The sequence below is a fragment of the Panicum virgatum genome, chromosome 4K (assembly GCF_016808335.1).
Source record: "Panicum virgatum strain AP13 chromosome 4K, P.virgatum_v5, whole genome shotgun sequence".
Taxonomy (NCBI): Eukaryota; Viridiplantae; Streptophyta; class Magnoliopsida; order Poales; family Poaceae; genus Panicum; species Panicum virgatum.
This window is the reverse complement of record NC_053139.1, coordinates 47,323,815-47,351,653: the sequence shown is the minus strand read 5'-3', so window position 1 is coordinate 47,351,653 and position 27,839 is coordinate 47,323,815. Positions and strand designations below refer to the sequence as shown.

The following is a 27,839-nucleotide window of genomic DNA, read 5'->3' as shown; positions in this document are numbered from 1 at the left end:
GCGGTGTTGGAGTCGACCCACAAGACGGTGTTCGACGGATATCGGCAGAAGATGGAAGGACCCGCTGAAGCAACCAAAGACCCGGCCCAAGGTCAGAAGGGCCCAAGGCCTTAATAGCATTAACACTGACTTAGTGTTACCCCAAGCAAGCTCCGGTGCACATCCTATTATTTCAAATTATGACACCTATATATGTCTCTATTACTTGTGTATTAGGTATAGGAATTGTTTGGAACCCTAGTTGCATGATCCCTAGGCTTCCTTGAGTTATACTAGTATGTATAGGACGATAGAAGTGCTATGCTTAATGGTTTCCTGTAGAAGATGAGTGCTCTCTTGTCACTCGCGAGATATATGATGATTAGAAGTCGAGTAATTTCCGGTTACTCGCGAGATATATGATATATTCATATTCCAGTACATGAGTTGTGTATTCGATATGGAATGAATGGAGAATTGAGACCGGACAGGAATGATAAGGATGTGTAGGTATGGCAGCAGGACAGGGTTCCTGGGTGTCTTAGTCTCGTCTGTGTCGATTAAGGACCGTACCGTTGTTGGCCCTGCTGATCATGTTTGAATTGTACTAGCCGCATGCCGGGAGTAGGAGTCGAAACCGGTAAGTCGAGTACTGCCTTGCTTCGAAAGTATAGGACTTCAACTCACCTCCTAGGGTAGTCGAGTAGTCGTGGAGAAGTGGGATGCATGTTTTACTTTTGGTAGTCTCTCGTTGAGCTCGGTTGGCCATATGATGGTGGGACGGTCCTGTAGTTCGAGGCAGGGAGGGGAATGGTTGGTGCATGTGGTCCGACGGGGCCTATGCATACCGTGTTGGTTAGGTCCACCTTGCAAGGTTAAATCGAATCGATTCGCCGTCAGTCGCTCTCGGATATGAGCACCTTGGTCACCGAGTCACATCGTAGCGTATGTTGGGATGATAAGTTATAAATATGAGGATTATTACATTGATTTAATACTTGTTGCTCCACCATAGTTGCTATAGTTAGTTTTTGCAAATGATAGATTATGGTTAATTTATATAGAATCGAGGGCTAAAATGATGAAAGTAAGGAATTACTCTAGTCGCTTTTTCTGCAAAATAACCACCAGCCAGATGCCTTGCATGTCTAGATATGTGGGCTAAGTTATACCCACTGGTCGGGTAAGTCTTGCTGAGTATTAGTTGCTCAGTATTTGTTGTTTACCCTATTTCAGGTATAGGAGCTAATTAGGCTTCACATCGGTGGGCTTGATGTACCACCTTGTCTTCACGTTTCGGTAGTTCTCGACTTATTTAGTTCGTTTGATTCATTCTCTAGTAAACATGCTCTATAAGTTATGAGTTAGATTCTCTTCCGTTGCTATCTTTTGTTTTGTAAGTTTTAAATTTAAAGGTATTTTGCAAAAGTCTTAATATTATTTACTATTTTGTAATATTTTATCATGCTGGTACCTTCTGCGCTCAACTTCATGCGAGACTTTTGGTGTGTTTCGATCGGCCTGTGCGTTGGAAACAACCTGTCAAATTATACTTAATTAAGCTAATGCGTTTAATATATTCAAATGATGGTGGCTACACTTTAATTAAAGCCTTTAACTCGGCGGGTCTGTCACGCCGCCGCCGCCGCTGCCGGCGACCGGCGGGCTGCCGCAGCCGGTGCACTGGCTCTGGCAGCCGTCGCCGCAGTAGTCGGAGGTGGAGCCGCACCAGCCCCACTTGCTGCAGCAGAGGCAGTTGGGGGCACTGCGCGCCGCCGGCCTGCGACCCGCACTGCTCGGCGCGCGCAGACACGGCCAGCAATAAGGCGGCTGTGGCCACCACTGCCCTCATCGTCATCGTCTCTACTGTACTGTTGGTTGCACACTTTGGTACTATCTGCTTGCTAATTTATTTGCATTGTGTGACACAAGAGGTGGCCGCGCATGGCCTTATATAGCACGCAAGGTGCATGTCGGGGCCGGCCGGGCTGTGCATGCATGTGTCCATATGTCCAACTTGACACGGTGTATGTGTACATGTGTGAGAGACAGCTCTGACCGCATCTAATAAATCGGTTGCATAGTCGCCCACTCTAGCTAGGAATTTCAAGAGATGATAGATGCAGCTGATGGGCTGCTAATAAATCAACCATTATATTGAACCAGGCATATACATGGATCATGTACTTGCTTGTGTACTCACAATGCAATAATTAAGATAGCACATATACAATAGTATGTACTCCTTCCATACTCGAAAAGGAAGTCGTTTTGGACAGCGACACGATCTCCAAAAATTAACTTTTTGACTTCTTATTTTTATAAAAAATATTTATCGCAAATTAAAGTGATATAATTTTATTTTTATGAAAGTATTTTCAAGACCAATCTATTCATATGATTTTTGTATTTTGAAACTCAACAACTTAAAAGTTATTCGTGATTTATATATATTCCCGATGTTTGATCCAAACTTTGTCCAAAACGACTTCTTTTCGAGTATGGAGAGAATACATTATTTAATTATTTAGTTGTGTTTGATTTTTCATAGCTTTTTGTGCAACATGGATGCATAAATGGAACACTCTTGTCCCCAGTAGGATCGAGTTGCTGAGCGCACATGATTGCTGTTCTAGTGGTGGGTGTTACATGTTCGTTGATAGTAAAATGCATGGATAAGTTGATTTCATTAATCTTAAATGTATATATGTTTGTTTGGCTGAGTCTCGTCAAAGGTTCTTACGGATATGTAAGATATGCATACTTTGTATAAATTCTACGTGTTATTATTTTCTTTCCAAATAGGTACATATATATACTCGGTCGATGATACATGAACTTAATGTAGCCCTGCTAATGGGTTGGAACCCGTACCATACCCAACCCCACCCAAAATTAACATATTTAGATATCCAACCCCACCCAACCCAATTAGTTAATTTCTCAACTCTAACCAACCCGTCCCATTATAAGCGGGTAACCCATAAAAACCCATGGGTTCTACTATGCAGAGGAATTTAGTGGTTCTACACTTAATGTGGGGACCACATATATGTCTAGCCACACTACTTTGCACAGAGTATCTGTCAGTCATATTGACTCATCTCTAAAAATTTCAGTCAATTTCGATAAAATTTTATAGTGTGAACGCGAGGTTTTAATTCCAGGATCCGGCTCTTGATGTGGAGCCCACGTATAGTTCTAGCCACGCTATTTTGCACAGAGTAGCTGCCAGTCGTACTGAGTCATCTCCAACAAATTTCAGTCAATTTCGATAAAATTTTATAGTGTGAACGCGAGATTTTAATTCTAGGGTCCGGCTCTTGATGTGGAGTCCACGTGTAGTTCTAGCCACGCTGCTTTGCACAGAGTAGCTGCCAGTCGTACTGAGTCATCTCCAACAAATTTCAGTCAATTTCGATAAAATTTTATAGTGTGAACGCGAGGTTTTAATTCTAGGGTCCGGCTCTTGATGTGGAGCCCACGTGTAGTTCTAGCCACGCTGCTTTGCACAGAGTAGCTGCCAGTCGTACTGAGTCATCTCCAACAAATTTCAGTCAATTTCAATAAAATTTTATAGTGTGAACGCGAGGTTTTAATTCCAGGGTCCGGCTCTTCATGTGGGGCCCACAGGTAGTTCTAGCCACACTGCTTTGTACAAAATAGCTGCCAGTCGTACTGAGTCATCTCCAACAAAATTCAGTCAATTTCGATAAAATTTTCTGATATAAACACGTTGTTTTAATTTCAGAGCCCAGCTCTCACGTGGGACCCACATTTATATATAGTTATACTATTTTGTAAAAAGTATCTATTTCAACCCACCCCAACCCGCCCCGACCCACCCCATTAACTAATACAACCCATTTTAAATCATCCAAACACACTCCATTTCAAAACCCACCCCATAAAACCCATTTCAACCCAACCCATTAGCAGGCCTAACTTAATGCTGCAAAACTCAGCAGGGGTGGAGCTAGGCATGTTTATTGTTGTCAGTTGACAATGATGATTTTGTGTAAAATCAAAGAAAATTACTGTTATTAACTGTTTATCTATGGAGTGCAAAGGAAGTGACACCGGTGGCTCCGATGGCTAGCTCAGCCCCTTAAACTCGGAGACCTAATTATGTAAGCTAATAAGTTATGATCAGTATCGTGAAAAGGAGGTTAGCCACACGTACTACTCCATATAGAGCTAGCTAGGTGGAAGGATCGTGTCGTCGGCTAGTATATATAGCAGTCTGCAGTAGCAAGTCGATCAGAGTAAGAGTCCGTTGAGGTTGCGGCCGGCTGCTCAAATTTGACTTGCCGCGCGCTTTGGTTGACGCGCGTGTGTACGTACGTGGCGTTCCACCCATCGTCATCATCGTCCAGCCTGTCTTCAATTCGCTGGCATCCATGTACGTACGGTATATACTGCGGTGCATGCATGCATGCATACGTACATACATACACTTATACTATAGCAGGTCGTATAAATGTACGTATGTGCACTAGTCCAGCTAGCTGCTTTATTCGGGAGTATATATGGATCAAACTTGCCGGCTGCGCATTCTATATTTCTTCTTTTCATTATTCGGTAAATTTAATTTTTTTTGAGATTACACAGTACAATGCAGACACTCACAACGCACGCACACTCACACCCCTATGAACACACGTACGCAAACCCTACCTCTATGAGCATCTTCGAAGACTGAGCCGGCAAATCCTCGAGATTGACGAAGTCCCACAGGCGCATCGCTGTCGACGGGAACATCGCCTATCACTGAATGCACAAAGCCGTTAAATCTCAGAATATTCGCTCCAATAAGAAGTCGAACCCAGAACCTCAGATGCTACTAAGGCTGCATAAAAAATTGGCGTTCATTTTTTTCTAAACAAAAATTAGGAAGCAACAACTAACAATCTAACATCGTTAGCGTAACGTGGGCTTCCATATGGATGTGAGCCGAAACAGCTAGGCCGGAATGATGCATTTGCTCAATTGGGCCCGTGCGACTAAACCACTATGGATGGGCCTATACCATGCTAGACCTTATTGTGGCCCAGACAGAGTTGGGTTCTGACCCAGCCTGCCCAGCCCAATCCGCGGTGGCCGTCTCTTGCTCGGCTGGTTATCTCTTGGCCCCAAAAATTAAAGCCACACCTCTCACAAACAACCAATTCTAAAAAAAAAACTCACAAACAACCAAAAAAACAAACCAAACTGGACGGTGCACTGCACGCATCTTCTCCTCTTCAACTCCAGACAAAAAGAATCGGAGAAAATATGTAGTTTAAAAGAGGACACGCATGCTTTCTAGTAGCGATACAAAGGGATCAGAGATACATTCCTTTACCACCGTGGGTTGTGGTTGTGACTCCAAATCTGACACATATACTTTTATAAACTACATGAAATATATATTGCTCTACTCGCTTTATCAAATAAAAGAACTATTGCAACAGGGGTTGAGTGCACATGGCAGCGACAACCTACACGTATAACTAAATTTAGCATTAAGAGTAATATATCTATTATATTAGTAAGGGAGTGTTAAAAGAAGTCAAAAGAAGCCACCATGTTAGCCGAGAGGATCTAGAAATTCTCACATTAATCTAAAAGAGAGAAGAATTTGCACGGTCGAATTTTATGAAGATCTAACGATATAAAGTAATCAGAAGAGTTCATGACAATGTATTCAGCATGATAAAAAAAATCTATTAGAACTCAGACGGAAAAAAAAGTCCGGCCATGCAAAAAACAACCTGACTTAGCTTAACACAATTAATAAAATATTTGATGTTCCATATCAGGTACGTAAATGTACTACCCTTCAAAAAAATGTATTTGATATTCTATAGCAGGTACATGAATGTATTTAGAAAGATACCGGTCAATAAATATAGTTATAGAACTCGTACAAGAAAAGAGTTTCAGCCATATAAATAATAAATAGATGACCAACTAGAAGTGCAATCTCGCCGGAGCAGCTGCGCGTCATCGCCTAGAAGGCACCAGCAGCACACTTGGCTGGTGGGCTTCCTTTTTCTGTGCCATGACTTCAAGGTTGCACTAGGCTCTCGCTGCAAAAAAAAAATTTGTGGTCATGTTTCGCTACTTAAAAAACCTAAGCAAGACAACAAAACAAATGTTTCAGTAAGAAAATAGAATGTTAAGTCACTTGACAGTATTAGTAAAAACATATATATGATGAACAGTAAAAACAATAGAGGCTAGGCTATGTAAAGCATTTCTGAATCTGAGCTGCTATTAAATAAAGGAAAATTATTGAGTTTCCTATTTGCATGATAGCCGGATCCGGCGTGCTGCTGCCACATACTCGCAGCCGAGCGATGCGCGTCCCCGACGGACCCGCCATGATGCAGGCACAGCCTCGTGGGCGAACGCCACGCAAGCTGGCGCAGCGGCACGGCCAGGCAGAAGCAGGGACACGGCCGGAGGCTTCATGCCCTGCGTTCTGAGGTGGTGACTGATGCATATCGGCACGGGCGGGCGGCAAGAGGGCCCCAGCGCGCCACCGGTAAGAGGGCTACGACCGAATCCTCAGCGCACCAGAAAATCGAAGCGCGTGACCGGTGTGGTGGCTCGAGCAGGCCGGCCGGCGGCGGCAGGACCCCAGCGTGCCGCCGGTATGAGGGCTACAGCCGGACCTCCGCGCTATACGGACCAAAGCAGAGGATGATTCGATGTTCTGGCGATTCGATGGAGATGGGGTTGGGAACTTGGGATGGCTTTAGGCGGCAGGGGTATAATTGGTCATTTCCTATTCATTTCCAATTATTCTAAATAAAAAGATAGACTGCAATATCTTGCAGCAAATTGCGATGGTTGATGAGTGTCCTATGATAAAGAGATGTTTTTTTAGTTAGAAGTCAAAACCAACTATGAACAAAGCCCTCCAGCCAAATTTGCAAAACAAACAACATGAGCCTGAACGCGGCAGGATAACCTTGGGAGGGCTCAAGCTACACAGTGAATTTCACCATTAATGACATCCGATGCAAAAGACGAAAATGAAAGAGAAAAAAAAATCAGCACAAATAGAGGGAGAAATTAAAAAACAAAGAAAAAATAAAACACAACAAAGCACACATAGATATTATTTAGAAGCAAATTGCTTACATAAAGAGCATAGATACCAATATTTTCTATGCTATTACCAATGCTGGTGCAATTTCTTTGCTGTTTTTTAAATATTAAGTTAAAAAACTAGCTACACGCGCTACACGCGCGGGCCACCTTGCTAGTTTGTTTTATTAGAAGGGAACATATCAGATGCATATCAGATGCAGACCAACATCTTCGTGCAAACCATGCAAAAGTGTGATTACCCAATGCAAGAGCGGACGGTTAATTGTAAAATTACTTAATCCCCTATGCTCCTTGGATGTTGATCCGGTGACCCTGATTGAAGTTCACACGAAAGAGGTTGGTTTTCACCTGGTATATTTCTTTTTTTTTTTGAATGCCTGGAAGGGCTATATATTTTATTACAAGAAAAAGAATAAAAACATTTCTTTAAACCAACCCAACATAAAAAGGGCCGTCAACGTTACATGATCTCAAGCTGCACATTTTCTACGCTAAGACTTAAAAATTTAATTGCCACACCCATATATTCACCATTTTCACATTAAGAGTAATACAAATTTTTTAAGAATGTTTAGGAGAAGTACATATATTTACACGAAAAAACATTTATTTAAATTAGCATGACAAAAAAGAGCCGCCTACGTTACTTGATCTCAAATTACACGTTTTTTACATTAAGGCCTTGTTTAGTTACCTTCAAAATTCCAAAACTTTACAAGATTCTCCATCACATCGAATCTTTTAACGTATGCATGAAGTATTAAATGTTGCTAAATAAAATAACTAATCACACAATTTATCTATAATTTGCGAGACGAATCTTTTGAGCCTAATTAACCTATGGTGGGACAATAATTACCAAATACAAATAAAAGTGATACAGTGTTTTACACACAAAACTTTATGCATCTAAACAAGGCCTAAGACTTGCAAATACAAAGTTAACTGCCAGCCCCATTCACCAAAGGTGCATCCTGAAACCTCTCATTTTTTTTACTAGGCGTGTTCAATTTGAGTAGGCACTCTATTCATCATGCCATGGCTCGTCCATAAAAAATGCACAATTTGTTTTGTTTTCTCCATTGGCAGTGGCAAGAAAAAGAGACGAGTCAGCAAGATACCACACTCACAATTGCCGTGCCAAATGTCTCAACTCTGAACTCGTGACGTGCACCGAGATACTACGGCTGGCGAGCAGAGGCAGTGATAGATCGATAGCACAGCAATCTCTGGCTGCCATGGTCTCCACGTCAAGCAGCAACCCATGACTCCCTTTCCCTTCCCTTCCCCTCCCTATATCTCTTCTCATCTCCCCCCAGCTCCCCAACCAAGCAAGGCATCATCAGCAGCCATGGCGCCGCCCTCGGTGTCCACCTCCCACCTCCTCATCACCGCCTCCCTCCCAAAGCCCAAGCCTTCCTCCCTCCGCCCGCCGCGCCTCCCTCTCGCCAAGCCCCTCCCCGCGGCGCTCCTCGCTCTCGCCGCGGCGCCCGCTCTTGCCGCTGACGCGCCGGCGCCTCCCCCGGCCCCGTCCCCCGCGCCCGCCCCCGAGCTCCAGGCCGAGGCCCCCACCCCGACCGCCAACCCCTTCGCCAACTCCCTCCTCACGGCCCCCAAGCCCTCCGCCGCCGCGGACCTCCCCGAGGGCGCGCAGTGGCGCTACAGCGAGTTCCTCTCCGCCGTCAAGCGCGGCAAGGTCGAGCGCGTCCGCTTCTCCAAGGACGGCGGCCTGCTCCAGCTCACCGCCGTCGACGGCCGCCGCGCCACCGTCGTCGTCCCCAACGACCCCGACCTCATCGACATCCTCGCCACCAACGGCGTCGACATCTCCGTCTCCGAGGGCGAAGCCGCCGGGCCCGGGGGCTTCCTCGCCTTCGTCGGCAACCTCCTCTTCCCCTTCATCGCCTTCGCGGGCCTCTTCTTCCTCTTCCGCCGCGCGCAGGGCGGCCCGGGCGCGGGTCCCGGCGGCCTCGGCGGGCCCATGGACTTTGGACGATCCAAGAGCAAGTTCCAGGAGGTCCCTGAGACCGGCGTCACCTTCCTCGACGTCGCCGGCGCCGATCAGGCCAAGCTCGAGCTGCAGGAGGTCGTCGATTTCCTCAAGAACCCCGACAAGTACACCGCTCTGGGTGCCAAGATCCCCAAGGGATGTCTCCTGGTCGGCCCGCCCGGGACAGGTAAAACCCTGCTCGCGCGTGCCGTCGCTGGTGAGGCCGGGGTACCCTTCTTCTCCTGCGCGGCGTCAGAGTTCGTCGAGCTCTTCGTCGGTGTCGGTGCCTCCAGGGTGCGCGACCTCTTCGAGAAGGCCAAGGCCAAGGCGCCCTGCATTGTCTTCATCGATGAGATTGATGCCGTTGGCAGGCAGCGTGGTGCTGGGCTTGGTGGTGGTAACGACGAAAGGGAGCAGACTATTAACCAGCTTTTGACGGAGATGGATGGTTTCGCCGGCAACAGCGGCGTCATTGTGCTCGCTGCGACCAACAGGCCTGATGTGCTGGACTCTGCTCTTCTGCGCCCAGGAAGATTTGATCGTCAGGTCACCGTTGACAGGCCAGATGTCGCCGGTCGCGTCAAAATTCTTGAGGTGAGTTTAGACTCTGCTGCTCCTAACTTGTGAAATGTGAATCAATACTTTGCTGCTGATACATACTCTTCTGACCTATTGTTAGTTCTGAATAACTGATTTCATAAGCCATTGCTATTGATGATACATGACTAGTCTAGCAAAAAGGGGATTTGCTTGCTTGGAAACTGAAATGATAGCTAAAAAATTGAAACTTTGCAATAGTTAGTCCAGAGATTATGTTTTATAGTGTCGGGACTTGCCGTGGCAGACTACAGTTTTGTCAGTTGCTGCTTTCATTGAAATCTTAATGCCTTTATTACTGTTGCATCTCCATCTCTGTAATGAACTCCTGAGATCATTCTCTTCGCTCCAAGTCATGAACAAACATTGTCATAGTTGCTAATATAGGACAGGGATTTGCTTCCTTGGGATTGAGCAAAATAGCAAAAAATTTGAAACTTTGGCATAGTTAACCAGTGTTTGTACATAATATGTTATAGTGCAGTAAAATGCATGGGGGTATAGCTGATTTTGTTATCTGAAACGGGATAGGTGTTCTGCAATTTGCTACACCTTCAATTTGATTATTCGTATAATTTGCTAAATCTAACAGCACTAAGCTTAAATTATACTTGAGTTTACAAGACATCTTTTTTCTTCTTTTAATCTAATAGGTCCACTCCAGAGGAAAAGCTTTGGCGAAAGATGTAGACTTTGAGAAGATTGCTAGAAGAACCCCTGGTTTCACTGGAGCTGATCTTCAAAACTTGATGAATGAGGCTGCCATTCTTGCTGCCCGCCGTGATCTTAAAGAAATCAGCAAGGATGAGATATCTGATGCTCTTGAGAGGATCATTGCTGGGCCTGAGAAGAAAAATGCAGTTGTTTCTGAAGAGAAAAAGAGACTTGTGGCTTACCATGGTAATTTTTTTTGTCACTATAAATTATAGCTTGCAGTTAAGAGTTAAGACTCATCCTATGGGGAGCACATATTCCTAAGCTGTGTTTGAACTTTTGGATTTGCAGAGGCTGGTCATGCCCTTGTTGGTGCCCTTATGCCGGAGTATGATCCTGTTGCTAAGATTTCCATCATTCCTCGTGGTCAAGCTGGTGGACTCACATTCTTTGCTCCAAGTGAAGAGAGGCTAGAGTCGGGATTGTACAGCAGGAGCTATCTTGAGAACCAAATGGCTGTAGCCCTTGGTGGCAGGTGAGATTTGCTTTAAAAGTTTCTGCACTCTGCACCCACCATTTCCAATGTTGCAGAGTGCTGAACTGCATGAGCTAATATGGTTTGCAGGGTTGCTGAAGAGGTGATCTTTGGCCAAGAAAACGTGACAACAGGGGCTTCCAACGACTTCATGCAGGTGTCACGTGTCGCAAGGCAAATGGTTGAAAGATTTGGATTCAGTAAGAAGATTGGACAAGTTGCGATAGGGGGACCTGGTGGAAACCCTTTCTTGGGACAGCAGGTATGCCACTACAATTGAAAGACTAGCAAGAGAAGTAGACCATAGAATCTGGACCTGTAGCAACTAAGTGAAGACTTGCGTGCAAACCTCAACAATTACAACACATCTGCCCAACTTTTGCTGTCTTTGTTGTTTTGTGTCCTGCTGAAATCACCACCAGCTTCTAGGGACAATCTTTTTCTCTATGTTCAGTATTGCCCAGCCCAGTTACATTGAGTCCTTGATGATTACTGCACCGTCTTCCAGTCTTGTAATGCTGTCTCATAAAACACACCACTCCTATAATGCCAATTCTGTCATCATCAGCCTTCTGGTCATAGCAAAAGTGTGAATGGGCGCAGTGTCTCATTCTGTGTGGCTGCTGCCTGACCTTGGTTTCCCTGCCTAACCTGGATTTTTGCCCCTTGGATTAGTCACTGCTTCTCAGATATGTTTCGCTGATTCGGAGAAACTAAGTCATATTCTGACAAATTTTCACATTGTTGTCGCAGATGTCCAGCCAGAAGGACTATTCCATGGCTACAGCGGATGTTGTGGATGATGAGGTGAGGGAACTCGTGGAGAGGGCCTACTCGAGAGCAACACAGATCATCACGACGCACATCGACATCCTCCACAAGCTTGCGCAGCTTCTGATTGAGAAGGAGACTGTGGATGGGGAGGAGTTCATGAGCCTGTTCATCGATGGCCAAGCCGAGCTGTTTGTCGCTTGAGCCGTATGCTATATAGTCTTGTCGTGCTGTATTGAGCCGTGCGCTTTTGTACGGAAACGGAGAGCCCAGCTTGTAGGAACCACATTAATGTAGCCAAAGATGTTTTTGCATACTTGTATAGTCTGTTCGTTGTAAAAAGCATCTACTGACATTCGAGCAAGTAAAATGCTTACTGTTATAGCACCATTCGAACATTGTATCTGATGCCTCCATCTCTGGTGCCACAGCCCACATGGCATCAAAGATTCAGTTACCGCACATGTATTGATTTGGAAAAGTGTCTATCCTGGAGGGTTGTGATTTGAGGAGAAAGAATAGAATATATATTCTAGTACAAACCTGCAAGGCAGAATGTACAGAAAGCTTTCTGCTGTTCCATATTTATTTCAGAAACGGTAAACAAAATACATGACCATACGAAGTTTACATTGCATCAGCCTATCGTCTGCTTCATTCACAGCTTGAGAAGCCATGTCATTTTAAGCTACAGTGCTTAACATTCCATCCCAAAATCAACACAGAAGGAATTTACCTACGTAGACTTGTCTTGTGTGGTGCTCTCGTTCATCCTTCGAACAGCTCTTGCAACATCTCTTGCAGGTGAGAACCGAGCTTAGCTCGGGTGGTGAGCGCTGCCGGTGTGCAGCCCACCCGCCCGGGTTCGATCCCCGTCGGGGACGACCTGCGCGTCTCACCGGGGAAAATTCCCCTGAGGGAGGCTGAGCGTGTGTAGTGGTGTGTGTTTGGGTGTGAGTTGTTCAGTAGGCGCATTCTGGGACCACCCAGGTAGCCTCACCTGCGTTTGAGCGTACGGTCAGCGTGGGTGTTCCAACCGAGTTCTTAAATGATGTACCAGTGCTCCTGGTGTAATTCAAAAAAAAAAACATCTCTTGCAGGTTCTGGGGAGTGAATTTTAGGGTAGTAACATTGTTATCCTCTATGTATTTTGTATAGCCTGAATTGATTTTCTCGGTGATAGCTCTGCGCAAGTTTTTTCTCAGCTCAGGATCTGGGACCTTCCACAGCTTTTGGGTTGAGTAGGTTTTCTGAAATTCAAACTCGAACTTAGGCAGTGGGGAGCAGTTTTTTCCGAAGCAACTAGGCGTAGGAGTGAGCAAGCACGACAACACCGGTGACCAAGACACTTGCAGATAGGTCTCCATATAGTCTTCAACTTTACGAGTGAGTTGTGCCATGTCGAATATGTCGAGATCAATCAGGAGGTTCTGCTGCCGTATGAAGTATGAGTTGTTGAGCAAGAATAAGAACCTGAGGCCTTGATCTGCAAATGACTGCGATCTGCTGGCAAGATTTTCTTCTAGACAAGACGCCATCTCTATGATCATGCTGTCCAAAGGCCGAACGCTTCCAATCTGAGGCACATACTTACCAAGGTTAGCTGCTTCAGAGACAACTGCGGCCACCGATGAGTAATTGAACAGCAGGAACTTGATGTTGGTTATCACGGACCGAGTGCCCTTGTGAATGTCCGATGATCCTTGATGAGTACCCATCTCCAGGGTATGTGTCCTAGACCTAGTGTGCTGTACCATTGTGCTCCATATGGCCTCACCTGCCTTGCTCTCCTTGGCTGACAAGAGGCTGATGATGGCGTCAACTATGCTTTCGACTTGTGCAGAGAGAGGCGAGTGGAATGACAGCCTGATCTCTGTTAAGGCCCTGGACAGAGCACCGCGCACGCCCAACAGGGCACGGAGCTTCGCGTACGGCAGCAGCGGCACCCCATTGCTGACAACAACTTCTTCTCCAGCGGTCGTCCTGGCATCATCAACCGGAGGAGCAGCGGCTATGACGTCAACAAAAGCCAGCATTGTTAGCATGGCTTCCTGGATAAACCTTGCAAGCCGGTACTGATCCCGGATGGTAGCCTCTTCCTCAGCCTCCTTGGTGTCCAGGCCCAGGGAGCTGCGATCGGGGAATAGCGATGTCGTGAAATGGATTGTTTCCATGATTTCGGCGAGAGCCCAGATCCAGGTCCTTGCATCATAAGTTTTCCCAGCACCTGAAGATGATGTTGTGCCATCAGCGACGGGGAGGTGTAGAACCCACCCCACGCCCAGCTCCGTGAACCACCTCCCCAGGACCCTCATGTCCCCGCCTTTGACGACGCTGCGATTCGCGGACGGGGAACGGAAGAATTCCTGGACAGTGCTCTTAATCTGCTTCGTCCTCCTCTCCCTCTCTTCCTGCAGGTCGATGCTGTCTTCCAGTTCCAGGTTTATGGCCGCCTCCGTAGGGATGGAGGAGAGGTGCGAGCCGGTAGTAGATGTGTAGGCAGACGAGACGGTACCTGGGGAGCTGTAGGAACTGCTGGATGCCATCTGGTCGCGGTAGCTCCAAAGCCCGCCCATGGTCTCCATGCTGAGCAACTGGCGATCTCCCTGCAGAGAACAACAATCCAGGTCGAGTCCGTTGGCTGTGTTTGGGGAAGAACGAACTCAAGTGAAGAGAGGAGACTGATCGGAACACAGCTTCTGGCAGGCAGCAAGTCATCGTCAACCCGGACGTTTTCCTAACCATTCCCGAAGTTTTTCCTAGACACAAACGTAGTAGTATTATACAACAAGGGGACCATTGATTGACTGCTTTTCGTTGATTGACTTCACAAAGAATCGTTCGGTTCCAACTGCTCCCTCGTCTCCCAAACGCATCTCTTTGCTCTTGCAGCGAGTAGCTATGTCTACATTTGCGAACCGAGCACAACAGTGAAATAGCTCATGCCCTTGCGGCGTTCGGTTTTAAGTATTGTTTTAAGTGGTTGTAAGTGTGCCATATGGCATGAAGGACCTTGTGGCCAGCCATCTTGCTGAGTCTCTACCGTTAATGGAAACTTACTTTTGCACTAAAAAAAGAATTTATTGGTGGTGGGCGGAAAGGCACATAGATCCCTGGAAAACATATTTAAATGCATATCAGGTACATCTATAGTGACACGTTATTTTGTCCGAAAAAAATATCTACTGTAAAAACAAAAGACAAACAGCTAGTCATTTTCACACAGACATGAAACAAATCCATTGCAAATATACAAGACCATATGATGTATGTATGTCAGGACAAGGCGAAGGATCAAAAGCAGGTCCTAGCTGGACATTCTAAAACGCCAACTATTGTACAACATCAACAAACTTGTAGTGTTCTAGTTTTGCTTCACACATAGCTTCGGAAGTTTAACTTGAAGGAACAAACATTTATTCCAAAAAAAATGATACGAAAGCAGAACTACTAACTGCTCTTCTCCACTAATGGCAACTTTTCTTCTATGGTGCACTAGATCAGCCTTCGAATAACTCTCCCAACATCTCTTCTAGCTTCTTGGGAGTGAATCCCGGTGTGCTGACGCTGTTATCCTCCAAGAATTGTGTAAAGACTGGGATGACTTTCTCGGCTATGGCTTTCCGCATCCTTTTCCTCATATCAGGGTCTGGCACCTTCCAGAGCTTTTGCGTGGCGCAAGTCTTATGGAATGTTGATTCCAATTTCGTCAGAGGCGATGAGGTTCTAGCGAAGCAACAAGGTGTAGCAGGATCACGCAAGCATCTCAACACAGGTACCCAAGACACACTGAGGTAACCATTTATGTAGTCGTCAATTCTGCGGGTGAGGATGGGCATGGGGAAGCCCGCCAAGCACCAAATCGTTTGAAGCTGCTGCAACATGAAGTAGGCATTGTTGATCAAGAATAGGAACCAGAGGCTCTCATCTGGGAACCAAGACTGCGACTTTCTGGCAAGCTGATCTTCTGTCGAACGGACCATCTCCATAATCAGGTTGGTCAGATGGCTCACACTTTGATTGTCAGGCTTAAATTTACCACGGAGATATGCGCCATCCAAAATTCGATTCAGTGACCTGTAATTGGCCCAGAGCACCTTGGTGTAGCTTATTATGGAATGCGTGACCCTATGAATGTCGCTTGAACTGCCATTGTCTTGCATCCACGCCAAGGTACCAGTCCTGATGTCAACCATTGTGTCCCATATGGCCTCATCCAGCTTGGTGAGCTCTGTTGACAGGTGCTCCCCTAATCCCATCATACCATCAGTAGATTCTATGCAGGGTGAGGAAGAGGATAATGATGGGAGGATTCGTTCTGAGGCCATGGAAAGAGCATCACTCGCGTCTATCAGTAACTGGAGCTTCTCAGCTGCTGCTAGTGCCTCCGGCCTATCACTGGTTCTTGTGGCAGCAGCAATAAGGCATCAACGAAAGGGAGCATCTTCGACACTGTTGTTTCAACAAGAAGTGCAAACTCAGAAGCATGTGGCTTGCTGCTCGTTCCTTCGTCTCGGTCCTGGCTGTGCCATACATCAAAGCATCTAGAGACGGATTCATTGATATCTTGTAGAGCCAGGATCCAACTCTCTGCTAAAAAACACAACTGCCCACGCATGCTCCCTGCAGATTCATCGATTCTGAATTTGTGGAGAACCCAGCCGACACCCAGCTCCGAGAGCCACTTGTCCGAGGCACCGAGATTGTGACCGCCGCGGAATTCCACGACTAGGCCCTTGAGATGCTCGAGCTTCCTCACCCTGTCTTCCTCGATTGCTTTGCCCACATCGAGTTCCTCCGCGCTCTCTTCCACGACCGGCGCCGTGGATAGAACCATGGACGAATTGAAAGCACGAGGCCTTTCTCCTCCGGCTGAATCGGATGATGATACAGTGGTGACAGTGGTGGTGGTGGTGTAGGTGGTACCTGAAGGTGAAGTGCAGCTCTCACAGTAGGTAGGCTGCAGCGAACTACCTCCTCCATCGACATCGCCGCCGGCTCTCTGCAGTGCAGAAGAAAAGACTCTGGCCTTAATCCATGCTCCCCGCCACACGGAGGCAACCGCCATGCGAGCAAGACAGCGAGACACAATCTGTCAGTAGAAATATTTGAGGACGGATCGAGACGGACAGGCATTCGCGTAGAAATGCTACTGAAATTTGGTTTCATGTTTGAATGGATCAACTGCAAACGCGTCCTTGACTTGACCTGTGCGCCAGTGTAGTAGTAGATGGAAGCTTCCTTTTGCAAACAATAGTCTAGATGTGATCTCATCATGACAGAAATTCAGGACGCGTTACGTTGTTGATTTTTGACCCCCGACATGACCTGCATTCCTCTATAGCCTCACTTCATCAGAGCCTGTGACAGACGTAGTGCACTCCACTACAAACTCAGAAGTCAGCACACCCATGGGCATGCTCTGTATGCCTCCTATAACGGGCATGAAAATCCCACACTTTGAAGACTTGAAACATTGAAGGAGCTCACCCAACGGACGAGCCTCAAGTGAGACCAATTTTCATTTCCAGGCTTTAAGGAACATCCTCAGCAGCCTTCTCTTATCACCTGTAACAGCATCCAGTGAAAACATCAAATAAACAAATAATGGACCAGGCTGCAACGTTTGTTCTTATCTTGATTTTTAACACTCTTCCTACATTAACCCACCTTAGGATCCAAGGGTATATAATCCCAAATTAATTATGCAACCAGTTATAATATCTGCAACAAATTAAAAACGATGTAGTGCCTGATAACTAGTCATATTCATGTGTTGGAAAGCTACACTTGAAACATTGTAGACATCCGCAAAAGAAACAGTTGACCGGGTAAAAACAAAGCAATTATAATGGATCCTAACAGAGATGAGGATGAGAAAAGGACCCACCAGTACAAGGTGAAGAATGCAGCTGATCGACAAAAGCTAGAATGATGATCCAAGGCTCGCAAGTTCAATATGAAAGCAATAATGATACTAATGCCGTTACTTTCCTTTTCTAATAAAAAAATTAATCTTCCAACAGTCATGGATAACTGCCCTCTGACTGCTATTTTTTATGTGGGAAGCTACGCATGAAGCAGCGAATGTAGCCATCAACAAGAGGACCATCAACCCACCATGTGAAATCAGAGCAAGTGTCATGGATAACTAATTAATAGTGGATCCACATCCTCTTCAGTTGATTCAGAAGTTTACTTGTGTCCGTCTCTGGATTCATATAGTTGGCAATGGCACTAGACATAGATCAGGGCTACCAAAGCTAGCTACTAAGTAGAAGGCGTAGAGCATTACATGGCAGGTGGACAGGGTTGGCTTTTCAGTGCCAAACTCAGATGCGCCCAGCAGTGTCTTGTTCCTCGTGTGAAGAGCGAGAACCCATGCCTTGGGTTGCTTGTATTTCTTCCTGGTCATCAGGTAAACAACACCTTCATCTTGATGAGGACTGAGGAGCAGGAGCAGGAGCTGGAGATCACGGCCAGCGGCATCTGGCTCTGTCACCGACACGGCGACACCTTCCGGTATATCCATTCGGTCGGAGTGGGTTCTCGCAGTGGAAGATGTTGAGGTCGCAGCGGATAACGCGGGGGAGAAGGGTGAGGCACAGCTCCGGAAGGGATTGGAGAGGAGCGGCGGCCGCAGAGGAGGAGGCAGACCGTAGACATGGCCGGAGACAAACGGGGATGCGGCAATGGAGGGGGCTTTTCCGCCGCCGGCGGGTTTAGTTTGGGCCTGGGGTGTGCTAGGTCAAAAAGGGAGCTCGGCCATGTTAGTTTTGGCCCGGGTGGAAAAAGAAAGGGCGGTTTTTTTATTTTTTATTTTCGTTTTTTATAAAAAATATATTTTTGATTTGGAAATTTACAGGAATATACTCCGGCCGCCCCGCTGCCGGGCGGCCGGGACCTGGCCGCCCGGCAGCGAGGCGGCAGGGGCTTTGTGCAAAAACTTTAATTGCGCGTAGGTCCCTGGGGGCCAGTCGCCCGGCAGCGGGGCGGCCGCCCCCCCGGGCCGCCCGGCTGCCGGGCGACCGGCTCTTCCACCCTTATATAAGGGTTGTCTGGTCCCCCCACCCCTCATTTGCATCACTAAAATTCCAGAAACCAAGAAAAAAGAGAGGGAGGGAGAGAGGCGAAGTCCTGACGGATTTTCGAGCCGGTGACTGCAGCTAACCAAAATTCTTCTACGCTTTACAAATATCATAATTGTGTGTCCAGATATGTCGAGCAATTATTTTTTTTTTGTAATTATTTTTGTTGAAACGGTAGATTAGCAATCAATTTAATATCATGATTGTGTGTCCAGATATGTCGAGCAAGTTTCGTTTTCAAGTTCATTATGTTGACGAATATATTTCTCATGATACGTATGGAGTAGATCTATCAGCTTTTGAACGAAGAGAGTGTGGAATAGATAAACCCTTAGAGAGGAGTTTTGGTTCCATACGCAAATGGCTTCACGAGATATTCAATGTGAACCCAAAGACTCATTTCCTAACCGTTCAGACTGTGACAAATTGGGAAACTGAAGGGGATTTCTGGGAGTTGATACTTATAGCAAACACCGAAGAATGGCGGACTTACATGCAATCAGCTCTTGACCGCGGGTGGCCTCTTGCAATGTTAATTCAGATTCACCAGAAGTCAGCCTATTTCGGTGAAGGGTCAACAAGTACACCATCTCATATGAACCAAGCAGTGGAACAAGAAAATAAAGATCAGAACATGCATGTCACAGAACCTGAGCCGCAAGGTATAGCTGATCATGTCACAGAACCTGAGCCGCAAGGTATAGCTGATCAGGTAGGAGAAAAAGAAGATCAGAACGTGCATATCATTCAACCTGAGCCGCAAGGTTTAGCTGATGAGGGGGAGCAGATACCTGGAATAGTGGAAGCTGTACAGAATGAAGACTAAGAGACTCGAATGATGGAAGAATGTGGGGACTCATCAGACGATGAGGACTACCCGTTGCTAGGTGAATGGCGAGGCAAGGGTTTTGGAAATCCAGTGATACAGGATATTAGGAGTAATGAGTACGAATACAGAGAGAATGAGGTTGTGCAGGGGGCAATGTATCCTAGCATTGAAGCTGTGAAAGATGCTGTGAAGCTTTGGGCTATATCGTTGAGGAAGGAATTCAGAGTTGTGAAGTCTAGCAGCAAAGAATATGAGGTGAAGTGTGTCAATGGCGATTGTATATGGCGAGTACAAGACACACTGGGAGTGTTCTATTGTTACACCACATATATGTAGATTAACTGCTGTTGCGCAAACTCACCGTAACATCACATCCACTTTCGTGGCCAAGAAGATGTATGGGGTGATTTTGGACAAAATTGATTATGAGCCAAAATTGATAATTAGGGACATCAACGACCGTTTTCAATACAAAATCAGCTATGCAAAGGCTTGGCGGGCAAAACAAAACGTGTTTGAGATGAGATTTGGCACATATGAGGCATCATATGATAACTTGTCTCACATACTGTCAGCAATTGTGTAGAGAAATTCTGGAAGCGCGGCTGATACCTACATTGTACCGAGTTTAGATGGGGGACCTGTGTTTCTGCTTCGTGCTTTTTTCTGCCTTGGTGCATGTGTGAGGGCATTTATGTATTGTCTTCCTGTTCTATGTATTGACGGCACATTCTTGATAGAAAGATATAAGGGGACAATACTGACAGCGATTGGAGTTGATTGCAACAAGCAGGTGGTTCCCATCGCCTTTGCTTTTGTTGAGAATGAGAACACAGAGAGCTGGTACTGGTTCCTTGAATGTGTGAAGATTCACGTTGTTGCTGGAAGGCCTGATGTTTGCCTCATCAGTGACAGACATGCTGGTCTTCTAGCAGCAATAAGGCAACTACATGAAGGAAGTCGAGGACAGTCTCCTCTATGGCCAGATGTTGTGAGTAGGTGGTGCATAAGGCATATGGGTGCAAACTTTTATGAGCGCTTCAAGAATAAGGAACTTATGAATTTGTTCAAGAGATTGTGCACTCAGAATCAGCAGCAGAAGTTTGATGCTTTGTGGCAGGTGCTAGATAACATGTGCGCCGAGCTGCTAAAGGAACATGCCTCAACCTCCAACCGGAGATGTTCCGGCGGCGGACCTTTCACACAGTGGATTAAGGATGCACCTAAGGAGAAATGGTCAATTCTATACGACACTGGTGGTCGTCGATATGGGATCGAGACAACCAACCACGCAGAGTGTTACAATATGGTAATGCGTCATGTTCGTGGATTTCCTCTTATTGGCATAGTTGAGTTCATCATGTACGAATGCACAAGGTACTTCAGAGAGCGGTACCAGGCAGCTGCTGTCTTACTTAATAATACATGAGTGATTTTTTGTAATAGGGTCACTAACTACATGAAAGAAAAGATTGAAAAGGCTCAATATCACAGAGTGGTCTCCATGGGCACAAAGGATCAAAGGTTTGAGGTTTCATGCAAGGACAGGACAGGGCAGGGTGTCCGCAGACAAAGGGTCGTTCAGGATTGCTTGATAACGCCGGAAGGCAAGGTTTTTTTGCAGATGCAAGAAGCCACAACTTCTTCACTTACCATGCTCACATGTCATTGTGGCATGTTCAGAATCTGGGTTGGATCTTGGGGTTTTTGTTTCACAATATTATAGAAAAGAAACCGCTGTGCATACTTGGGGCCATGAGATATATGGCATAGACAGTCTGGGATCATTCACTACACCAAATATCTCTCCAATGTACATTCCCAATCCAGATGCTAGGAGAGGGGTAGGTCGACGGCAGACACTTCGTATCCGTAACGGAATGGATGAGTCTGAGGCAGGAAAGAAGAAAAAAAATATAACCTGTGTGGAGCAGATGGTCACACTTACAAGAAGTGCCCTAAAATGCAAGAAGATAATGATGGTGCTGAGGTTGGACCTTCTGGAAATCCCACCGATGGATTGCCTCCGGATTTTGGAGTCCGTCGCGTCTAGATTTCGTTATGTGTGCATATGTATTTGAACCAGATGTATGGATATGTATTCCGATCTGTATGTGATAATTACATTTCGTTATGTATGGATATGTATTTGCACCAGATTGTAGCATGTAATATTACGAAGGTATTTGTGTAGTAAGATTTCTTGGTTGTAGTTCTAAATGTGTAGGTTGGTTCAATTAGATTGCTCACTGAATGTAGTGTACTAAAAATAGAAGGGTAGTTACGAATCATAAATTTTTTGTTTGCAATACAGTTTTGTAAACAATGCTACGATTACAAAGTAGAAGCTTAAGTCGTTCGTACTACTAGGTACTTGAACAATGAAAAGCATGGCATGTGCAACACGATAACCTCGTGTTGTGAGTAAACCTAACATGTCTTAGCAAATATAAATTGCCGGGATTACATGGTGGTGCTTTACTGAGTGCACCGGGGATATTTTCCCTTCCTAATAGCTTCAGACCCTGCTTCCTTAGCACGGCGGGCCCTCTCTCGCTTCCTCTCACTATCAGCTTCACGTTCCTTTGCCTTCTGACGTTCCACTTCTGCAATCCTCTTCTGAATCTCTTCCTGGTTTTTCTTGCGCTTCTCCTCCATCTGTTCTTTATGCAGCATTCGTTGCCACCTTTGTGCAGCCCACCTTGCTTGACGCTCTACGTGGTTCTTATCCTGCTGAGATTGCTCGGTGTCTAACCACTGCACGAAATCACATAGAGGCGGTGGAGTCTTTCCCCAAATCATGTTAGAAGTCATTACTAGATCTGAAAGTGACAAACTCTGATAGTGTTTTGTAGTACCTTTGCTCGGTCCTTGCCGTAATGCTTGGGCGGGTCGTACTCGTAATTCTCGCACATGAAGAATCTCTTTCCAAAGTCGTCCCCAAAAACCCATGATTTCATTAGTTTGCATAAGGATCCGCAAAAACACATAGGCACCTGGACTTCTTGGGGGACTGTTTCCATCACCTTACTCCATGGAATGTAGGTGGATCCTGAGGATGCCATGGTGTTGAGCCCTGGCAATCACAAGGGAGCAATCAGATTGCTAATATACTATATCAACGCTAATCATTATCAGTAACTACACCTAAATGTACCACTAATCACTCCTAATAATAATTAAATTGATTCCTAAACTATTGTTTCAACAAAATACTTTCTACAATTTTCTAACATTTTCTAAAATTTTTTAATATTATCTTCCAATTTTAAAGACTTTCTAATACTTCTCTAACAATTTTCTAGTACTTTCTAATACTTAATCTAACACTAAATGTATTGTATCAACGCTAATCATTACAAGTAACTGCACCTAAATGTACCACTAATCACTCCTAAGAATAATTAAATTGATTGCTAATCTATTGTTTCAACAAAAATAATTACAACATAATCTATTTGTAAAGTGTAGAAGAATTTTGGTTACCTGCAGTCGCCGGCTCGAAAATCCGGCAGGGCTTCGCCGCTCTCCCTCCCTCCCTCTTTTTTCTTGGTTTCTGGAATTTTAGTGATGCAAATGAGGGGCGGGGGACCAGCCAACCCTTATATATAAGGGTGGGAGAGCCGGTCGCCCAGCAGCCGGGCGGCCAGGGCCGGCCGCCCAGCTGCCGGGCGGCCAGGGGGGCCGGCCGCCCCGCTGCCGGGCGACCGGCACCCAGGGACCTACGCGCAATTAAAGTTTTTGCACAAAGCCCCTGCCGCCCCGCTGCCGGGCGGCCAGGTCCCGGCCGCCCGGGAGCGGGGCGGCTGGGGTATATTCCTGTAAATTTCCAAATCGAAAATATATTTTTATAAAAAAACGAAAATAAAAAATAAAAAAATAAAAAACCACAAAGAAGGGAAAGCCAGGAAAAATAAATGGAAAATGACGACGTTTGGGCCGAGCTAAAGAGCAAGGAGGTTTCGGCCCAGCACTATTTAATGTCTATACTACGGCTCTGTTTGTTTCCAATTATAATTATAATCGACTTATCGGTGAAAATAAGTGAGAATCCCACCAAACGCCTCGCTTTTTTTCGATTCTGTGGTAACCCGCTTCAGAGATTTGAACTACGAGAAGCGAAAAAATCTTCCCTTTTCTCGGCCACGCTTAGATTATATGCTAAGCGAAAACAAACATGACCTACTCCATCCATGGTGGCATGGGCACGAATTTTTATTTTATTTTAACCCTTTTTAATCTAATATTTTAATAATAATCTATAATAAGAATATAAATTTTTAAGAATTAGCCCTTTTGGTCATGTCGAACCTCATGGCACGACTCCCTAAAGGGTCGTACCGCATGCTTTGGCATGACCGACCTGCCACGCTAGCTGGACCTACCACGCTGGTGGGAGTTGGCGACCTGGCAAGGTTGACTCGCACATGTTTTGGCACGACTCAGTATTGCCATGCGTCATGGCGCGACTCAGCCTTGCACATCCTCCACACGACCAGTCCTTTCTTCCTCCTCATTTCTTTCTTACTCCAACCCCCACCCGGCCTGAGCTACATGGCGCCACCCCTCCCTTCCCCTCTAGATCCGGTCGGTCGGCCGACCTGGTAAGCCGACGGTCCATGGGCTCCAATCGACCCCAACTTCGGTTAGGGGGTTGTCTAGTGGGCCCTGGTCATGTCCTTGGGTGATTTGGCCCTTGTCCTAAGGCGGTTGCTCCGTAGGTGGGCCCCGTGGATCCATGTGAGGCTGAACAATGCGCTCTTGATTGGTTGACGACTTTTGCCTTGGACTGAGAAGTGTGTTTTTTTGCTCTTGAGGTGTGTTTTCTGTCTTATTACACCTGCATACAAATATTTACGAACACTCGTGGAAATGGTTAGTAATAAACCTCTGCCACCAGATTGATGTTCATCTTTTAAGCATATATGCAGGATTTGACAGCCTAAAATTGGTGTTTAGGAACCGTCAACAGAGCCTCAGCGTGCTCGTCCACTTCTACCATGGAGACAACGCTCTCCTCCTCCTGGGGAGCGTCTCCAACAATGGCATTCACCCCCGCGGCATGGAGACCACCCACGCCTTCCTCCTCGGACACGTGAGCGACCGCACCACCGGCGCTGACGCCCGTGCCCTTCTCCTAGGGAGCGTCTCGGACTCTACTTTGCGCACCGACGCCTCTACCTTGCTGCTCAGCGATATATCCAACCCCGTGCGAGCTGGCACCTGCTCGATTCTGCTCTTATGGATGCTATCGATGAGTGCCGACGCTCAAGACAAGGGTGGGATGCCTCTCGTCCCGTTCGGCCGCGCTGAGGCCGCCCGGTTGGATCCCCGCTCTGCTTGATCGGCAGCAACGGCTTGCCCGACCCTCTGGTCGCCTTACGCGTGACGCCATCAATGTCCGGGCGCGCATCTCTGCACCACTGATCTTGTTCTGTTGCATCAACCGCTCCTTCGCCATCCATGGCTCTCTTGATGGCATGTTGATCATCTCCTACAATAGCAACCTGTTCGCATACAACCCCTGCGGCGGCGGCGGCTACTATACTCCCCAGTCCTCCCCCCATCCACATGAACGCCACCATCATTGACTTGTATGTGCATCCTCTCGAGGAGGGCGAGTACTGCATGCTATACCGGAGCAACGAGAAACCATACCGGCAGGGGTACTATGCCATTGCTGAGAGACACACACTTGGCTCGGCCGTGCCACTGCATCGAGGTCTTGTGGATCCTAGAGAATGGGATGAAAGGGTGCCAGATACCACTAGTGTTCCTTCATGGAGCACTGCACTAGCTACAGTCTGGGTTGGGCCTCAAGGTCCGTGTTTGATGCTACCACTTATTTGTTTCGGTTCCTGAAGCCACCACATGAGTAATGTAGGTCTGGTACTTACAGTGACTAAGGTGGACGCTGATGATCCCCCATCATAATATTGTATGCAAGTTTGATTACAAGCAGGATTGAGGTGTGAGTGAAGGAGTCCAATATTTTTTCTGTCATAGGAGCTAGTATCTTTATTTGTTGAAATAAGCAATGCATACTTGTAATAATTTTCTAGAAGATTAGAGAGTATATATGAACTATAGTTGTCATGCTTCATGGTGAAATATAGAATACTCTAGAAACTAGATATTTGTATGGTTAGATAAGCATGAGAAAAATTCTAGAATTAGATATTTTATAGGAAGTGTGTAGATGATGGACAGGTGACAAAACTATATGAGCCATGAAGTCTTATAAATAGGGGCCCCTCCCCTCTTACTATACTATGGCATAAGAGGTCTTAAGTAGTGTCATGACATGGTAGCCACATAAAGAGTGTAGGAGTCTTGTGTTTTATTAAGTTATGATGAATAAAGAGTTGAGTCCTTATATAGAGTTGGTCTCCCTAATGTCTATGTGAAGGTCTTCTTCTGTAGTGTGAGTACAAGGTCCGTAGAAGGGGTAGGACACTACTTTGTGCCACTTCTAGGAAGTTAGTGCCAAATTTGGGGTGCCAATTTCTCAACATTATTTATTGAAGACTTTGACCAACGTTGGGACTCCCTTGTATATCTCATTTCCAAGGATGGAGAAGCCCCGGTGGAGTGCCCAAAAGACCTGTTGCACTTTGGCACCGAGGGTGTGCATCTAGGGACCTACCACCAAGCTCAATTTACTCTCCAGTTCTTGTGATAGTTGGGCAATCAGGTCTTGAATCAATTTTGTCATGCTCTAGATCTGTTAGCTAAGTTTCTCATGAGAAGTGCTCATATCACCAATACAGTAATAGATTAGAGCAAAATGTTTGTCTACATTGAGTAACTAGATTTGTTTGGTGGTGCATTGCTTGCTGCCTCGACCTTGTTCCTTGCGTAAATGTAATTGTGATAAATGAGTACAGTAGTCTACTTTGCCCCCATCCACATGAACGCGACTATCCTAGGCTTGTACGTGCATCCTCTCGAGGAGGGCGACTACCGCATGCTGCACTTGAGCAACGAGAAACCATATCGATACGACTACTGTTCTGTTGTCCGTCAGACGCACACATGGATCGACCATGCCGTTGCATCGGAGCAAGTCTCGTGGATCCTTTGAGAATGGGATGAATGGGTGCCAATTACCACTAGTTTCCTTCATGGAGCACTGCACTGGCTACAATTTGGGTCGTTGGGCCTCAAGGTGCTTGTGTTCGATGCTACCACTTGTCTATTTTGGTTCTTGAAGCCGCCGCCTGCTGGAAGTTTGATTACAAGATTGAGGTGTAGGTGAAGGAGTCCAGGATTTGTCTGCTGCTGGAGGTGGTATCATGGTTTAAAGACTTTGACCAACATTGGGACCCCTTGTCTATCTCATTTCGGAGGAGGATAGAGAAGCCCTAGTGGAGTGCCTGCAAGACCTGCTGATCTACTCCTTGTGATAGTTGGACAATTAGGTTCATAGTCTTGGATTGATTTTCTCATGCTCTAGATATGTCACCTAGATTTCTCATGAGAATTGCTCATATCACCAGTACAGTAGTCGATTAGAGAAAAAAATGTTTGTCTACATTGAGTAACTGGTTAGTTTGATGGTCCAGTGCTTATTGCCTCGACCGTGTTCTTGTGTAAATGTAATTGTGATTCATAAGTACGATTTTGCCTGAACTTGAATTGTGATTCATAAGTACGATTTTGCCTGAACTTGTGTAATGTGATGGCTTGGGATCCAGCATTTGAATACCGGAGTGTGTTTTTTGAGCTATAAAACTTAAATCATATCATATGTTTACTGCATATATCTACACTGGTGGAGTCCAACAGATTTTAATTTTATATTTTATGATTTTTTGTGATTTACTATGATGTTTCAAAAATTCATCAAAAATAAACATAAAAGAAAAAAAGAAAAACCACTAAAAAAACTACACAAAGAGGTCATATATCCAGTTTTGTGAGTTCAAAGAGGCAAAATACCCGATTTACGAGTTCAAGGTGGAAATGTAAACTCGGCCCATAATTCATGGAGGTAAATAAGCTCTTTTCCAAAAAAAATTAAATATTATATTTGGGCCGAGCTAGAAAGCGAGGAGGTTTCGGCCCAGCACTACTCCATGGTGGCAAAGATTAAAGACCTAGGCCATTATTAATCTCTAGCCAACTATATACCTGCAAATACGACATCAGATAGTTCAGATAACAATCTTATTGTCTTACTGCAGCCAACACATACACACAACAGCGCATGATCACTCTATTTGGCTCATGATGAATATAGAGTAGAGTACTACCCATTATTAACTGATCACAACATCAAAATTAGCTTCTTAA

At 45.8% G+C, this 27,839-nt stretch overlaps 2 protein-coding genes and 1 long non-coding RNA gene across 5 annotated transcripts; 1 reads left to right on the top strand and 2 right to left on the bottom strand.

The window, feature by feature from the left end:
- The first annotated feature begins 8,380 nt into the window (after positions 1-8,380).
- On the top strand, positions 8,381-12,030 carry LOC120704538 (ATP-dependent zinc metalloprotease FTSH 1, chloroplastic). Its single transcript, XM_039988963.1, has 5 exons — positions 8,381-9,664; positions 10,321-10,567; positions 10,673-10,856; positions 10,947-11,118; positions 11,610-12,030. Exons 1-5 carry the CDS (start codon positions 8,432-8,434, stop codon positions 11,829-11,831), a joined length of 2,058 nt encoding a protein of 685 aa, XP_039844897.1. The 5' UTR covers positions 8,381-8,431; the 3' UTR covers positions 11,832-12,030.
- LOC120704539 lies at positions 11,940-14,555 on the bottom strand. Of its 3 annotated transcripts, XM_039988965.1 has the most exons (3): positions 14,143-14,548; positions 12,719-14,038; positions 11,940-12,422 (listed from the first exon to the last, which is right to left on the bottom strand). In XM_039988965.1, the coding sequence occupies exons 2-3, from the start codon at positions 13,940-13,942 to the stop codon at positions 12,396-12,398; spliced, it is 1,251 nt and encodes a 416-aa protein (XP_039844899.1). In that variant the 5' UTR covers positions 13,943-14,038; positions 14,143-14,548; the 3' UTR covers positions 11,940-12,395. The 3 variants fall into 3 exon arrangements, with proteins under 3 accessions (XP_039844899.1, XP_039844898.1, XP_039844900.1); XM_039988964.1 differs by having other exon boundaries at positions 12,719-14,548; XM_039988966.1 differs by lacking the exon at positions 11,940-12,422 and having other exon boundaries at positions 13,617-13,757; positions 13,855-14,555.
- A 290-nt stretch (positions 14,556-14,845) lies between these two features.
- LOC120704537 lies at positions 14,846-18,395 on the bottom strand. The gene is made up of 2 exons (XR_005687587.1): positions 17,923-18,395; positions 14,846-17,195 (listed from the first exon to the last, which is right to left on the bottom strand). It is a non-coding gene; the product is annotated as an uncharacterized LOC120704537 (long non-coding RNA).
- Positions 18,396-27,839: the final 9,444 nt, after the last annotated feature.